This window comes from Branchiostoma floridae, chromosome 11 (genome assembly GCF_000003815.2).
Source record: "Branchiostoma floridae strain S238N-H82 chromosome 11, Bfl_VNyyK, whole genome shotgun sequence".
Taxonomy (NCBI): domain Eukaryota; kingdom Metazoa; phylum Chordata; class Leptocardii; order Amphioxiformes; family Branchiostomatidae; genus Branchiostoma; species Branchiostoma floridae.
In genome coordinates this window covers 6,051,376-6,067,860 of record NC_049989.1, presented here as the reverse complement: position 1 = coordinate 6,067,860, position 16,485 = coordinate 6,051,376, and the positions used below count along the sequence as shown (strand labels likewise).

General features: G+C 44.2%; 2 protein-coding genes across 2 annotated transcripts in view; both read right to left on the bottom strand.

The window, feature by feature from the left end:
- Positions 1 to 102: 102 nt before the first annotated feature.
- LOC118426159 (kelch-like protein 21) lies at positions 103 to 3,494 on the bottom strand. The gene is made up of 5 exons (XM_035835420.1): positions 3,432 to 3,494; positions 3,141 to 3,236; positions 1,679 to 2,671; positions 268 to 908; positions 103 to 217 (listed from the first exon to the last, which is right to left on the bottom strand). Exons 1-5 carry the CDS (start codon positions 3,492 to 3,494, stop codon positions 103 to 105), a joined length of 1,908 nt encoding a protein of 635 aa, XP_035691313.1.
- A 2,008-nt stretch (positions 3,495 to 5,502) lies between these two features.
- LOC118425283 (mediator of RNA polymerase II transcription subunit 13-like) overlaps positions 5,503 to 16,485 on the bottom strand; it is a 51,934-nt gene continuing 40,951 nt past the window's right edge. Inside the window, exons 19-31 of the mRNA XM_035834081.1 lie at positions 16,119 to 16,345; positions 15,651 to 15,774; positions 15,304 to 15,363; positions 14,584 to 15,023; positions 12,875 to 13,066; positions 12,338 to 12,558; positions 11,686 to 11,828; positions 11,055 to 11,216; positions 10,556 to 10,741; positions 9,792 to 9,994; positions 8,914 to 9,078; positions 8,511 to 8,617; positions 5,503 to 8,197 (exon numbers count right to left, since the gene is read on the bottom strand). Of these exons, the coding sequence (XP_035689974.1) occupies positions 8,062 to 8,197; positions 8,511 to 8,617; positions 8,914 to 9,078; positions 9,792 to 9,994; positions 10,556 to 10,741; positions 11,055 to 11,216; positions 11,686 to 11,828; positions 12,338 to 12,558; positions 12,875 to 13,066; positions 14,584 to 15,023; positions 15,304 to 15,363; positions 15,651 to 15,774; positions 16,119 to 16,345 (2,366 nt within the window). The 3' untranslated portion in view covers positions 5,503 to 8,061. The remainder of the gene's footprint in view (positions 8,198 to 8,510; positions 8,618 to 8,913; positions 9,079 to 9,791; positions 9,995 to 10,555; positions 10,742 to 11,054; positions 11,217 to 11,685; positions 11,829 to 12,337; positions 12,559 to 12,874; positions 13,067 to 14,583; positions 15,024 to 15,303; positions 15,364 to 15,650; positions 15,775 to 16,118; positions 16,346 to 16,485) is intronic.

Sequence of the window (16,485 nt, the reverse complement as noted above, 5' to 3'; positions counted from 1 at the left end):
ATCCACTGGCAGTTGTTGACCGTGACGCAGCTGTGCGCCCGGCGGATGTGGTTGGACTGGATGCCGAGGATCTCCCAGCTGTCTACCGCGGGGTCGTAGTATTCAAAACCCGGAGTCAGGTACGCCGCCTCGAAGGTGTCCCTCCCGCCGGTGATGATAATCCCGTCCCCTAGCGTCGTCATGCCGCACTGCAGGTGGCTGTTCTTTGGGGCGGGGACTTTGAGGTAGTCCATGAGGTCGACGTCATACGCACACATGGTGAAGAACCTGCCTAATATGGGCATCATGTAGATCTTCCTGCCGAGCCCGATGGCCTGGTACTGCCTCTTCCCGCCGTGGTACGAGCTCACCGACTCCACGTCCCACGTCTCGTTCCCAGGATCGTAACATTGCACCTCCATCTCGCGCTCTTGTGGGTCGTCGCCTTGGTAACCGAACACGAACAACTTCCCGCTACAGACCGCTGTCGCGATTTTCCTCACAGATTTCAGGATTCTGGGCAGTTTCTTCCACGAGTTCGCGCAGGGATCGTAAGCCTCGAAACAGTCTTCGAAACTTGATACCTCCGTCATGCCCCCGATGGCGTAAACGCGGCCGTTCAGCGTTTCGAGGCGGACGCGGCCCTGACGTACGCGCTGTAGCAGAGGGTCGGGCAGCCGGTACCACATGTTCGTCTGCGTCGCAAACCGCCAAAACTCCGACCGTCCCTTCTCGTCGAAAACGGCTAAGATGTAGATGTCGTTGTCCCAGGCCGACACGGCGTGGTGGCAGTACTTGATTCTGTCCGGCAGAGACGAGATGATGGCCCAACACTTACTGTCGGGCTCCAGGACGTCAACATGGCTGACTTTGTCACTCTGACATCCCGGCTGTTCTCCACCGCTGATGCCGCCTACCTGCACCACCACCTGTATAATACACACGTAACACTTCAGCATAAACACACACCACCTGGATGATACACACGTAACACTTCTGCATAAACACACACCACCTGGATAATACACACGTAACACTTCTGCATAAACACACACCACCTGGATGATACACACGTAACACTTCTGCATAAACACACACCACCTGGATAATACACACGTAACACTTCTGCATAAACACACACCACCTGGATGATACACACGTAACACTTCTGCATAAACACACACCACCTGGATGATACACACGTAACACTTCTGCATAAACACACACCACCTGGATGATACACACGTAACACTTCAGCATTATTACACCCATCACCTGCACAACACACACGTAACACTTAAGTATTGACTTTGACTTGACTTAATCCTCTTTGCCCCTGCGGGAGCACAGGGCCTCCGTGAGTTGCCTCCACCTTCCTCGGTCTCTGGCGGTCTTCTTTGCCTTGTTAATTAACACCATACATATTTTAATTATCATTAACTCATATTATATAATGAACTGTAGTTAGTTGCATGCACTTAAGCATTGACACAACATATATTTTCATCATCATTAACTCATTATATGATGAACTGCATTTCATATGATGAACTGAAATTCTATATTAAATACATGTACTAGTATATACTACCAGTGTTACATTTTTCATCCATATGGACGTCCGTTCAAAATAATTTATTGACTAGTGCTTATTGGCCAAATTAGAATTGCAGTATTAGCGGAAGACAGTGAAGTTTACCTGAGTTGAAAATGTTTTCTTCTTGCGTTCACTTATTTCGTTCTCTGCCCTCCCCACTTCCTCCATGGCTTCCTTCGACCTCAGAACTACCGCTGACGTCTTAACTGTGTTCTCGAGGTATCCTTCATTGATCAGTCTTAGTTTCATTTTCTTGAGGAGTCGTGGAAGGTGCTCCCTGAGACCCGTGTCGTCAGGCCTGACCCATTTCATGACGGCCTCGAAGACGGTCTCCCTGCCCCAGCGACACGCCCTGTCTGTCACTATGCTCTCCATGTCCTCCAGACTCAGCTGCTGGAAATCTTCCGAACACGACACCTGTGGCAGGTTCTCTAGGACGTACGCACGTGCCTCGTCTGCGAGCTTCTTGCGCGTGTACAGATCGGCAAACTTCATGATGCCGACCGAGTTCTCCACGTCCAGCTGCCGCCGGAGAAACTCACAGCAGGCCTTGGCGAGCGGCGCGAGCTGGAAGATGGAGCTGGCGTGCATCAGCGTCTCCACGTTCTTACTGGTGATGGTGATCTCTCCGGAGTACGCGTAGTCCATGATTTCATTCACCACAGGTGCCGAGACGTCCCGAAGCCAAATGTAGTCGTTTTTACTTTCCACGAAGTCTCCGAAGAGCATCAGCTCAAAGTAGTTACTGAAAGCCGCTAAGACCATCCTGTGACACGGGATGTCCAGCTTCCCGACTTTTACCGTCAAGTCGCAGAACTTTCCGGCCAGTCGCAAGTTCCGAATTTTCTTGAAGACGTCCTCGCATTCGAAGTCGTAGATGAGGGAGTTGCTTTGGAAGACTTTGGCGCAGCCGCGTTCTGTCAGATGGCATGTCAGGTCGCTGGGCCCCGCTTTGGTGTTGACGAGTCGGCGCAAGCCCTCGGCCAGGGTCCTGGAGTGAACCTTGTCTGTGAACTGGAGGTTCCCGCCTTCATCGTCGACGTATTCGACGTCTGTGCTGGTAAAAGGGGCAGCCGGGGTATCTTGCGCCCAGGGCTTTAGAAAGATTTAAACACAACAGAAATAGAGAGGAAGGATGAAACGTTTAGAGCAATAGAATGAAATATGAAATATAAACAGATCTAGTTAGTACAAATTTCCTTCCAACAGTGACAGTTTTTAAAGGTAATGTACATACCTCTAAATTTTCGATGTCTTACGGCACATCTTATTCACGGAGAGTAACCTAGACTCGAGAGAGAGCACGAGATTAGATGTGCTGTAAGACATCGAAAATTTGGAGGTATGTACCTTGCCTTTAAAACTGTCACAGTTGGAAGAAAGTCAGTGTACTACACTGTAATTGTGTTCATACGTGACTGCTGAATCTCTTCAACGATAAACAGATCTAGATCTACTAGTTGTAAACAGTTGGTCATGTAGTATTAGAGCAACGCTTCTGTTCGAACACGCGTAGGATGAATTCTCTGCAAGGTGAATGTACACGTGACTGTGTAATACTCACCCGTTGGCCTAAGGGAATGCCGAGGTGGGGGCAGGGCGCGCCCATGGCCTCGCCAGTCTGTCGGGACCGCTGGCCGCCTGACACAGACAGCATTGGCTGAAACACAAAATCTGTACGCTGACCATCAATGTACGTTGTTTGTTTTTTCTTCAAAATTTCCGTGCATCCGAAAATTCGGCCATCGTTTATAATGTGCACCCGGTAGTACTAAGACTAACCTTGATTAAAGAAACACACGTGAAAACAGCTTATATTTAGCGTGCCACAAGGAACAGTACTAGGACCACTTACCCCGACCAATGCTCCCAGTAATGAGGGATCTACAACATTCTCAGCCTGGAAGTAGGCAGCCATCTTACTATCTGCAAAGCATTTACATTTTTGAGCGGTAGCATTTTTCCAAAGATAGTCCATCATACAGTAAAGTAGACCTCAGCAGTAAGGAATACTCCCCACATCAAAGTTTGAAATCTGATCACCCACAAACCTTATATTGCATGTCATTATTGAGCGCATGGTTTAGTTTCGTATATCGAGTGAAGAGTTTTACTTCCTTCTATATCTTTTATATCTCTATCTTCATTTCTGTCGCAGTCATTCAGACATATCTTACCTTGTGAGGACACGTTACATAATCTAGGGTGGACAGAGATTCTGATTCCAAGCACGTTTAGCTCTTAAAATCACAAATAATTTGCTGATGCGTTTGTGTTTTAGGAAAGCAGTCCAAAACCGATGCATAAGAATCTTTCACAGGATTTAAAGTTCTGATTTGGTGCGCGTGCGTGTCATAAAAGCGCCATTTCCGTCATCTGAAGGGTTCAAACTTCAAACGCACAGCTATCTGATGAGTTTTCAACGTGCCGAGTGGGGCTCTCCAATACAGGATGTCACGTGGATGAACTCGGACACGAACGTACTGCCATGTTGGCCCGATGCCACATAAGCTGATGCAGTGGCTACGAAGTCTTTTTTTCTTTCTACGATGTCCTGTCAAAACCCCTCTTACTCTTCAGCAGTACATCAACACAACAGCGACATTCATTATCTCGTATTCCTAATCTCTACCAGACTCCCGCCTGGCAGAATAGGGGACTTTGGAAAAGTTAGGAATAAAAGCCAAATTGGAATTAATTGGCCTAGGAGTGTTGGCCGGCCTTTGATAGGTCGCAAACTGTACTCGTCGGCATCTAACTCCTCTGGAATGTTTTCTGTTTTATTTGGCCAAATTGTACTATTTCTGCATCAACCTGTGGAGCCTGGTAGAGGCTATCATTTTCCTAGGCTAACTATGGCCCGGGGGCGCACGCGCATTCTGGATTTCCGTCGTTAGAGCGGAAGTTGCCCAGGCTCTAACACAGTTATACCCAGCTGTCAATGTGCATGATGAATCTCAACATACGTGGATCAGAAATGGTAACAACCTACAATGAATCCAAATATTTTGGTCTAACGATAGCAAACGCATCCTCATTGATAGAAACAGCAGCCGCACTTTCAAAGTTGTTTCCGAACCTATACCATCTGATGTCAAGTTAGGTACCAGTAGGTTTGTGAATCTACAAACACTTACTTTCTGGGTTGACGTTTGCCACCGCGGCTTCGTCCAAACAACGCTACCACTGTCCGAGGCACTGGTCTGAAGTCTGGAATGGTACATCGGTTATTTCAACCCACTTTCATATCCTAACTCGCTGTACATAAAAGACGACGGGATCAGCCACGAATGGACCACTGGCTTGTTTAGGGGACAGGGCTATATTTAGCCACGAGAATGTTTGCAATTCGAGCTCTGCACAAACATTTGGGAACGTGAAGGGCCGTAGATTACCGGCACCATAGTGTACTGTCTTCCCTTTTACGATGAGCAGAATTGGTCATATAAAACAGGCCTTGCCCAGGCGCCAGGGTCACATAAGGGACCAGATATACTAGATGAGCACTTCAACTTGAACCCTAGATATTTAAGGTTGTTTGATCCAACAGCTGCATTGGTTGAACTGTGGGTAACGATGGCAATGTTGTTTCTGAATAAGTAGAGAAATTCAGCAGAGCAAGTCATCTATTGTATGTATTCCCCTATATCTATTCCGTATGTCTGGTTGCAGTAATGAAAAAGGGTTGAAATCATAATCTTAACCCTTGTCGCACCAGCTTTTGGACGGCTCAAGCCATACCCTACCTCTGCTAGGTTAAGCTTCTAATGGCATTTGTTGGTTGGTTTGGTTTGGTTGTCAGTCTTCTGTCCCCCAGTACAAGTTCTAGTTTACTTAAGGAACAATACTGAAATAATTTGTATCAGAATAATTGAAAAGCGTTCCTACATAATGTTAGCTAATACACAAGAAACCACACAGCATCGTACATGAATAACTTATTTTATTGACTCTACAAATCACGTGGAAAAGTAGAAACCCATTGTGGTTGGGGGGAAACTTCGCCAGAGGCGGGAGGCCACGGTAGGTGGCGCCTTATCGCTCGCTGGACCCCACACTGACATCGGACAGCAGCCACCACGGACGATATTCAGACCAGTCTCCTGCCCCAAAGTATAACATTCATCGTAACACATTGAGTGGACATTTGAGAAATAATATACATCTTTTCGTGTCCCACTATTTTTTCCTATGTACAAAGCTAGGGCACGAAGCATGCTCGGCAGCTCGACTTATGTTCGCTGCATCTGGTGCAACAGAAATCCTATCATTGAAGCAAAATTCTTAAATTAAGTAAGTTTCACATGCTCTTGAACCAACATATTGTACAAAAGTTTGCAGCCTTCCATTCCGAGGCACAAATTATAAAACATATACCTTACAAGGCATGAGAAATTAGACGCTATTCATGTCATTAAGTAGTATGGGTGTCATCATCAGAGACATAGGGACGAAATATATGGCAATCATCTTTACAGGAACTAAATTCATAAAAACGTAACCTCTGATATCATGACAGAAAAATCTCCTGTTGCCATAGTAACGGTCCTTTCCCGTCCCTTGACTGCGTCCCTGAAGGTTTTGCCATTTTTTTTGTACAAGTACAACAGTGTACATACATAAAATTAGTCATCTGGCCGTCCTCGGACACAAACAATAATTTATTAAAGTCTTCCATTTGTATAAAATAGATTTACAAGAATCTGGTCTGGTACATACATGGTACTATGTAGATATAATATACATATATTTATAGATATATATATTTTGCAGGTAGTGTATACACACACAGTACATTTTTATTACTTAGGCATCTAAGAGAGAGCAAAGGCAGTATCATCAATAACACATCGTACACAGACACTTATATTCAGGTCACAAAAATATCACAGAACATACAAAATTCACCAATATCAACTGCCAGGGGCGGCAATTTTTGAGAGCACTGTGCAATACAGTTGAGTGATCGAAGGGGACTCACAAAAATATACCAATTTATTTACATGGATTTTGACGTGACGTGCAACCTCTGTGATCTGTAAGCTTTGGTCATCATGGATCTGCACCCACCTACTACCACCAGTTTTGGTACATTCCTCCAAACTAAGTAAGAGACAACTCAGACTGTTCCATTCACCTAACAGGGGAAGCATACTGTCATTTAAACAATTTATACCAGTAAGTACAAAAGGAACAAATACACACATCCCCATACTGAAGCCATTCTCTGCCATTTTAAAACTAAGTTATTGAAGGACTATCAAAATATAATGGAAAATTGTGGATGAAAAGGTATGTGCTGCAAGTTTGCCATCCCTTTCAAGATTTTAGTCAGAACTATCTGTGCCTTTGCCTTTAACAAGTTCAGCTTTGAAACTGAGAAGTGCACAAACAACTTTATCTTCCTACCAGGTCTTTTAGCTAACAAAGCATTTACACAAAAATGAAAGCAATTTTATCACTCTCATTAACAATTTGGAAGAATTCATTCAGGTACTAGTACTTCGTACTGAGAAAGTGGTTGTGATTTGTACAATAACTACGCTGTATTTTGCACATGTTGACCAGAAGCCAAAGGGGTGTACATGGTCAGAAAAAATTCAGTTGCCACATTTCAGGACAAAGGGAGCTGTGTATTTCTATGAAGTAATCAAAGATGGACATTTTCCTCAAAAGTAAATAGTAGTGAATTTGTGGAATCTCCACTAATCCTTAAACAAAATCCTGACCATGAGAGAAGCCTTATATCTGTAGGTAGACGTTCCTCAGTGATACTTGACAATGGGTCATTGTTTGCAACGCTCCAATACAAGTCTGAATTCTCATCCTCTAACCCTGCCACACTCACAACATTGTCCATTCCATGGACTGCTGATGCTCTCCCTCTGAACATAGCACAATACACACATGTACAGATTGACATGAGATGTCCACACATGTTGATACTTCATAAAGAGGAAACACTAGCCTGTTAGATGTGTTTTTGGAACTTCAGATGACAGAAATGTGAAGTACTGAATGGTCATAAACTGAGCTTTCTCCAAGCAGATACTATTGCTTCTTTCATTTTCATTTCTCAGAATCCAAAATCCAGCATTAGCCAAAAAAAGTAACAGCCAAAAGATTTAGTGTCGACTGAGACAACTAATTGCCTTTGCTAAGCTGAAACAAGTTATTGTTGCCTGAATGGGAAAAATATCTTTCAGATTCTCTACTGTTTTGCCAATTCCACAACATAAAACCACCAAAAGTAGGCGGTGGTCGTAGACTGCACCAGAAAACTGTTCTACCTTCACTCCAGTTGCTATAGTAACAGGCATCACCATGACGACCAGCTGTAAACAGATACCAACAGCTTCATGGGTAATGCCTCATGTTTTGTTTTAAGGAAAAAAGTCTCGTGTACAAAATTGCTATGAGGAAAAGTCTGTCTCAGGATGCCTTGGAAGCCACTGTTGCTATGGATACTGTTGTCGTAGCTACTGTTACGTCAACAGCGTTGCCATGGTGTTGTAGAGCTTGGTCAGCACCACCATGTGCACGGGGAGGCAAGAGCGGCGGTCCCTCCTCACGGGGTCATAGGTCAACCACGACAAAGCATTGTAGCTTTCCAAAACATACCTGGAAGGGGAAATACAAACAGTTATGAAACACAACATCTATGCCCACCTACAGATAGTTAACTCCAAACAAATAAAGTATCTTGTAACCTTCTTGACACGTTAATCAACACTTAACAGCTGTCTTCAATGATACTGTTAACCATAACTTTGGGGATGATGCAGAAATATTAATCCAACAAAAAGAGCACCACAACATTTCACCAATATCCATGTGTTCATTAGCAAGTTTATCCCAATCAAGGTTGAAGTTCTAAACATGAATCTCAAACATTTTTATGTTCAGATTAGTTGAAAGCAGATGTAATGCTGACCTGAGTACATCACATGTGAGGTTGGAGTCCAGGGGGTGGGAGTGTCGAGACTGGAGGATCTCCTCAGAGTTCTGCTGTACGGCAGGGGTGTGCACATGGAGCGCAGACTGGAAATACAAACAACAGATTGTCATTCAGAGTAACATGTGGTCATTTCTTTTAGCTTCAGCTCAGCCTTCAGTATCAGTCTACTCAGGCTAGACATGTACATCATGACAAGACAAATACAGTAAAGAACTCTGAAACAACAACAAATACGATATTCAAGTTATTGACAATGGCGCATTCGTATAATTCTATGGAATCCAGTGTGATAACAGTAGAAGTCCACGCAAGTTATCCTAAACACCTGAGTCAATCGTTATTGCAGCACAGATATGACATGCATGTCTGTAGCACCCACCTTGAGGTACACGGGACAGACCCCCTCGGCATGAGGACAGGCGGACCAGAAGGACTTGGGCATGTCTCCGATGGGTGCGGTGGAGATGAAGTACCCCAGGGCCAGGGGCTGCTGCAGGAGCATGGGGATCTCATCTGGGTCAGGCAGGGGCTGAGAGGAAGACGTCTGGGGCGGGGAGAGAAACATGTCATCAATGACAAAAACGTCAAGTGCCACACAGAAAACATAGACTATGTTAAACAAGGGAGTAATTAGAAAACAGCGCAAGAGACACCAGCAGCAGCTAGAAGGTCCTAGGGAAGAATCCTCTGGTGCTGATAGACTATTGGCTGATGCTGATGAACTGACGCATGGAGGAGCCTTCTTTGAAGAAGTCAAGTCGAGGTCCCATTGTAGACTACTTATGTATGCAAGGGGTGCTGTAAGCTAGGCTAAGTTTTCCTTTACATCTTCTATAATCACAACAGCAACAGGTCAAAAAGTGCCCCCTTGCTACTATATGGCATCTTGTGTTACAAAACAAAAACCAGAATTACTATTGATCCTCTGATGCTGATAGACTATTGGCTGATGCTGATGAACTGACGCATGGAGGAGCCTTCTTTGAAGAAGTCCATTTAAATTTCCATTGTAGACTACTTATGTATACAAGGGGCCCTGTAAGCTAGTTTTCCTTTACATCTTCTATAACTACAACAGCAACAGGTCAGAAAGTGCCCCCTTGTGGCATCTTGTGTTACAAAACAAAAACCAGAATTACTATTGATCCTAAGCTCTCAAATCTTTTAATTGTACCAGTAAAAACCACAGTTAATCTGAGAACTGTTTTTAGAACAAAAAGCTTTGCTAATCATTAATTTCATATTAGTTTTACTTACTTTTCCACTGCCATCCCCTCCCCCTGAGTAAGGGTTGGACTGTCCGCCGCCGGAGAAGCCCCCTCCCGTGGGGGACTGCGGGGAGTGGACCGGAGAAGTCAGCGCAGTTGGAGACGCAGCCAGACCTAGGAACTGGTTCAGATCGGAGTCCCCGAGGTCCTCTTGCAGCACCGGCAGAAGGTCATCATCACCCAACATGTCACCTGTAACAGACACAACAGTTACTACAAACAGCTACAATGAGTTATCTTTGCCCTACTACTCCTAGGTACTCATCCTTGTACTGTAGATAGTTTCTCTAAATGTTTAAACATTACTACAGAAATAAAATGCCACAAACAGAAGCTTGAACTGTCAAATAACAGATGGTACATCAAGCAACAAGTTCAAACATCAGACTTTCAAAGTCAATACCTAGATAGGAAATTCACAAATGACTTCTGCTCAATTTTGTTGTATTTTTGGAATTCTTGGCATACCATATCCGGATGATATTCCATTATTTTGTAGACCTCTGACCTCTCCCAATGACTTCAAGTTCACCACTTTGTTTATGTATGTTCCCTTGCCCACCATTTGTTTTAATCTTGTATTTAATCTATGTATTACCTTAATGTTAATGGTCTCCAGAAAGAATAGTGTGACACAATTGTAACACTAATGGAGATCTTAACAACATAAACAAAACAAACTTTCCACATTACAGAGACAGTGGTAAGTGTATCATCTATAAAACACCCAGAAAGCTTGACCTGTCCACCCACCTGTGTTTCCAGCGAAGCCCAGGTCCATAGTCTCGGTGATGCTGAAGTTGGCGGCTGCAGCCTGGGTGGTGGCGGACGTGGGGAAGGCCATGAGGTGTGTACAGGACGCGTCTCGTGGGGTGCTGAGCTGGGAACCCAGCAGGCCGCCCGGCCTGGCACCAGGAGCCGAACCTGACATCACTGACTCTGTAGAGACAAGAACATGGTGAGACTTCACTAAGAACACCCAGAAGGGAAAATGATATCCAAGGATGGAAGTTGCTTACTGGGATGTAAAACATTTTATTCCGTCCATCCCAAAAATCTACAATGACAATGACAAAACTACATGACATGAAACTGATAAAAATCTATATTCAAAAGCTGAAAATGACATGTTTCACAAGGAGAATCAACAACATGGGCTCCCAAACAATGAGTGGGATGGAAACAAATTTAAAGCTGGAGAAAGCCCTGGACCCAGTGGACCTGACATTAAATACCACATGACAACACGTACCGTGGAAGATCCTGAGAGCGCTCTCTGGCTCCAGCGACACCATGCAGGCAGAGAGGATTGTGGGACACTCGCACTGCGGAGACATCGAGCACATCCGACACACCTCCTTCAGGTTCCTGCTGGACTTCAGGATACGCTGACGACTCAACAGGCTGCTCCAGTCTACAGGGAAACAAAACACAGATGTTTTTACATCTCTACTATTGAAAAATAATTCTTCCTTAACCTTTAGCATACTGATGTAGCCATTTGCTAGCCTTTCTCTACTGATTAAATGGGTTAGGAGGTAGGGAGAAGGTGAAACTAAATGTGGTGGAACTCATTATATCATAATCAAACATTGTAGAAGCCACCTTGTTAGATAGTTTAAGATAATACTTGGACTGAGGCATACACAGCCATGATGTGACAAACTGACTGCTGTAACAGAACAAGCTACCTCTACACAAGTTAACCAATACAGACACATTAAGCACTAAGTGAAATGTACAATCTTGATACATACATTTTGAATTAATTGACTCATCACTTCTTTAGCATACCAATTCATAATAAGCAGCGTTTAATATCAAATTCCATTCCAGGTACAATGTGTGTAGAAATCTTTTACTACATTTTAAACTCCACCAACCTTTGAGCTCTCCGTGCCCGATCCTGCCCAGTTTGCCGATGACGATCCTCCATGGGAAGGTTGTCGTGGCGATGACGGACAGCACAAACTCCCACAGCTTCTGTAGACCCATCCTGCAGGCAGACACCTTCCTGGGTTTGGGGCTGGAGGGGGAGAATGATTACAAGACTTGGGTTAGAATGATCAGAGGGTGATGCAGAATACTATCCTGTATTTTATTTCTGTCATATGAAAGGCACATTTTTTAATGTGCAAATGCCAGAAGTTGACAAACTTTGGGTCCTGAAACAGCAATTTGAACGTCCGCATCTGGTAATCAAATTATCCACAACAGCACACTTTGTGCACTCAAAGTGTGTTCTAATTATTTATAGAGGCCCCTGCAATAACTGCAGAATCCAACACGAAATCATAAGTTATCATTCAGTCCAGAACACCCGTATCAAACTTTTCACAGTCAAGGTATGACAAAAATTACAAGTTGGTAGCTGGCTTTGTTGTCTTTGCCTGGATAAATCCCAAAACAGCGTATTCTTTGATAAGCATGCCTACAATAATGTGTGGTATAAGCATTTACCTTTAGGACAGTATGTAAAATGACAGTTTTTGTCAACAAGTTACTTCCATATCTGTCCTTTTATTAGATATTCACCTGATTGGAGCCTCTACACTGATGACGACGGTGTCCAAGAGTTCCCCCCTCAGGTCCGTTACCGTGGCCAGTATCCACCGCTGGTCGGACGACAGACAGTACGCGCAGAACAGGACCCCGGATTTGGGCGTCAGCTCGCCGAACGACTCCACCAGTTCTGTCTGTTTGTCCTTCTGCGGTGCCAGGATGTAAGGTGGCGTGTACAGGTGCAGCACGTCAGTCTGGGTGGGAGAAAACAGGTAACATTAACTTTCAGGTGTCAAAAATAGAAAGTTGAGCATACTGAAAAATATTCATCATCCTCCATTAATCATGACAGAAGGAAAGACATATAGTAAGGTTCTTTAAGTACAACAAAGTAGTACTCGCTTCCAATGTTTCGATGTCTCTTCGACATCATCATCATCATGACCTTACTATATGAGCAATTGCCAACCTGATGAGATCATTTACAGAAGGAAAGACACTTTATCCAATATGTATCCTGAGGAATGTTTCCACAGCAGCACAGGTCTTGAAATCCTAGAGTCTCCTCACCTCTTTTGACTTGAGAATGGCCTCATTCTGTGCGGACGGCCCGAAGCCGGTGACAGACTTGGCGTGGATGGTGAACTGCAGGGTCCTGTGGCTCTGTGTGAAGACGGAGAAGGCCAGTGTCTTCAGGTGCTGCAGGTACGTCGCTCGCTCCTCAGCCTTCTGGGGCTGAACCAGCTGCTGCACAGGGATGATCTGAGGAAGAGGAAAAGTCTTGGTGTCAAGAAGCTAACAGGAATTTATAATGACTGAAAGACAAAATAAGATTCCTTAATGCATTGAGAAGATTTTATGTTGTTCTATCAGTTCAATTTCTGCCATTTTGTTGTTTACAATAATAAGTGTTACTTAAAGTTTGTTTAGCACAGTCTTCTGTTTTTGAATTAGACTTCAGTTTTGTTGTTTTTCATGTGTGCCTCAAAAAGAAAAGAGTTGGAAAGAAATGAGTTAACTGTTCATCCTTAGAATGAGGTAAAGCATACTACTTCTTCTATGGCAGACATAACTCATACTACAATGTATATCCACAACAGAGACATCTATCAACATGAAGCAGAAGTGCAGGTCGTAAAATATTTGGACATGACTATCTGGAGTAGCCTCTTACAAATGTTTCCTAAGCCTCGTACAAATATACATGTTAATGTCCTACACTTCTGTCAAAACCATTTGAGAATCTGTTGAGAAACTGTGCTGAAAGGGTCCTACAATGGACCCTGTATTTCCAGACAAATTTCTAGACATGATGTCATGGCCAAGTTCAACAGAGTCATCTAACAGGACATAGAATAACTGCAGGAATTATCTAAATGTAACCTCTCATGCATACACCTTTAAAACATCTCTCGGAAAATCAATTGATTCAATATTTTCTTCCTTGGACTTAAAAAAATACTGCTTAGCTGAAAATGCAGTATCATGGAGTAGATGTGGTAGCATTGTAAAATTATTCCTCTCTGGCACATCTTGATTTTGCCCTCTCATTGAATTTTCATCTCAAAATGTTATAGAACCATAAAAATTCCATTTGTAATTGACACAGCCTAAGGGTACTTGAATAGAAGATAAAACAATCACCATTGATAATGGACAGATAGGTCAAACTTCTAACTCTAGACTGACCCCTTCCTCTACCTTTGATAATGGTGAGTTATACAGAAAGGAGGCCATCTATCTTATACCATTCTAATCCACAATGCATGGCTACAATCATCAACTGCAACCTTCCGCCCCACACTTATTTGACATACATCATTCCACGCAAACTCAATTACGATGATAAGAGGCGAATGTGACAGGTTCCTCAAAACAGTACACAATCTGGGTTCCCAGGCCGGTGATTGTCCCAAATACATCTGACAGCCTCCATTAATATCCACCCTCCAGCAACCCACATTCATCTCAGGCGGACTCCGAGAAGCATCATCTCTCTGACCTCTGCTTCAACTGTACTCAAGCTGGCATCGCCAGCACTCAGAAAGCCATCATAGGACTTGATGAAAAACCTGTGGGTATCCTCTGGAAGCCATTTCACTCTTGGTTATGTATGTGGAAATAGGTTTCCAAAAATATCAAGGGAGTGCACTAATTGGCATCCTGTTTTAATGTGTACTATTGTTCAAGGATAATCATTAATCTTTTTGTTGTTTTTGTGCTGATGTACACAGCACCTTGTATGGAGGATCACGTGGAAACATTGGTGTGATACCCACCTGCAGACTGATGTTGTTTCTGACGTTGTCTGGAAGGTCGGCCTGCAGAATCTCGGTGTAACACTTCAGCAGCCCGAGCGCGTACACGTCCGTCAGGTGGCCGTTTTCGGGACCCATGCTGAACGGATCCACGATGTACACAACCACCGCGAGCGGCTGGGCTTCCTCGTCCACCTCGTCAGGGGAGCCATCTTTGTTCTCCTTGTTCTGCCCACCCTCCGAGCTCTCCCCTCCCGTGTTGTTAGGGTCCTTAGGTGACTCCCCCTCCTTTCCATCCCCGCTGGAGGGGGGTGGGGGGACGGAGGGGGGTTTGTCTGTGTTTCCGGAGGAGGAGGTCCCCGTGGTGCTGTTGCTGGAGTTGGAGGTAACAGAGTTCTTTCCGGGTGTCGGCAGTGCCTTCAGGAGTGAGGTGTCCAGCGTGACAGTGGCCAAGTGGGCAGCTGTAGGTTGGAATATATCATCAGTGAAAGACTTTAAGACTCGTGCTGTGAAACCTCTTTAACAGTTTGTAAACTTAGTAACTACTTTCAGGCAGCATAAGTTTAAGGATTGTGAGCAAAAAGCACATTTGCAATTTCAAAGGCAGAAACCCCACAAACTTGTTTGTATGAGTTTTGGCTTAGCTTCAAGACATGGCACGTTTATCCTACCAAGAAAAGACTCACTGCAATGCTATGACTACTGTACCCCAAAAGACAGACAGAAAAAGGTCATACTTACCAAGGTCATGTTTGCAGACCTGCGCATACAACTTCAGCTTCTTACCCACTGGTACCGCATCTGATGGACAAGGACATTCACAAGTTAGCTGGCTGCTGTACAACTTTATATCTAAACTTCATTTAAGAGGCTAGAGTAAAATTGACATCAGAGTCTACACTATGTATGTCAATGACATTTAGACATCAGGTGATGACATCCAGAAGACATGCCAGAAAGCAGTTACTCAAGCAACTGGATGTAAAATCATATCCAGCTGAACAACATGCAACTGAACAGGCAATGTCTTTTCAATAGCATTCTACTTATTTCCCAAGTGAAAGATACAGATAAGGAGGGAGACTGACCAAGTTTGTTGAACCACTCGTCCACAGGCTTGTCCGCCAGCCTCTCTGCCGCGACCTTCCCGACACGCCGGATTCCGTCCCGCAGGACTGTGGTGATTGGACGGTGGCGACCCAGTCTACAGCTCTGTGGGAAAGAAGAACAACAATAAGGCTTCTTCAGGTGTTAAGACTATAGGATCATCTAAGGAATAACACAGCAGTATAAATCAAGACAATCATACTCAAGTTAACTTCAACAATCTCTGTGACTGTGAAACATTGGGACAGGGAATGTTTGCAACAGCCAACATGCTTCTAAAGCAGTTGCATTGTGTAACTCCCTGTAGAAAAAAATCTCCTCTGATTTCCATATGCTTGTTGTCAACACAAATGTATTTGGGTAAAAAAGTTTAGAAGAGTACGGTGCCTTTGCTAGTAAATCTTGACTTTGTAGGTATCAATTCACTGTGACAACAAAAAGAAGCTCACCTCATACACTGTACTCAACTCCCTGAAGAAGGCCTTGGCGTTGCTGAGGATGGTGTCGTTGTCTGGACAGATGACGACGTACACGACATCCCGCGAGGTGCCGAACGGTTCCAGCAGGAGCTTTTCCCAGTGGTTGAGAGCGAACGGAGACAGCGACAGCCAGTCCTTCTCGTAACCAACCAGGAGTGAAGGCACCGGCAGGGGCTCCGAACTGTTCTCGTCTCCACCTAGTTTAGGAACACAACAACAGAAATTACAGAAAGATAGAAGAATCCATTGCAGCCAACAGAATAGCAACGCCTTTCAATATAATGAATGTGGTGACTATGAGAATTTACAATAGATACACCTTATTACTGACTATAAA

What these genes read in the sequence shown, in the direction of transcription:
- LOC118426159 (XM_035835420.1), bottom strand. Translation starts at nt 3,494, where the DNA reads ATGGCTGCCTACTTCCAGGCTGAGAATGTTGTAGATCCCTCATTACTG. An exon ending in TACTGGGAGCATTGGTCGGG is followed by an intron (nt 3,237 to 3,431) that starts GTAAGTGGTCCT and finishes TTTGTGTTTCAG; the next exon opens with CCAATGCTGTCTGTGTCAGG. An exon ending in GCATTCCCTTAGGCCAACGG is followed by an intron (nt 2,672 to 3,140) that starts GTGAGTATTACA and finishes ATCTTTCTAAAG; the next exon opens with CCCTGGGCGCAAGATACCCC.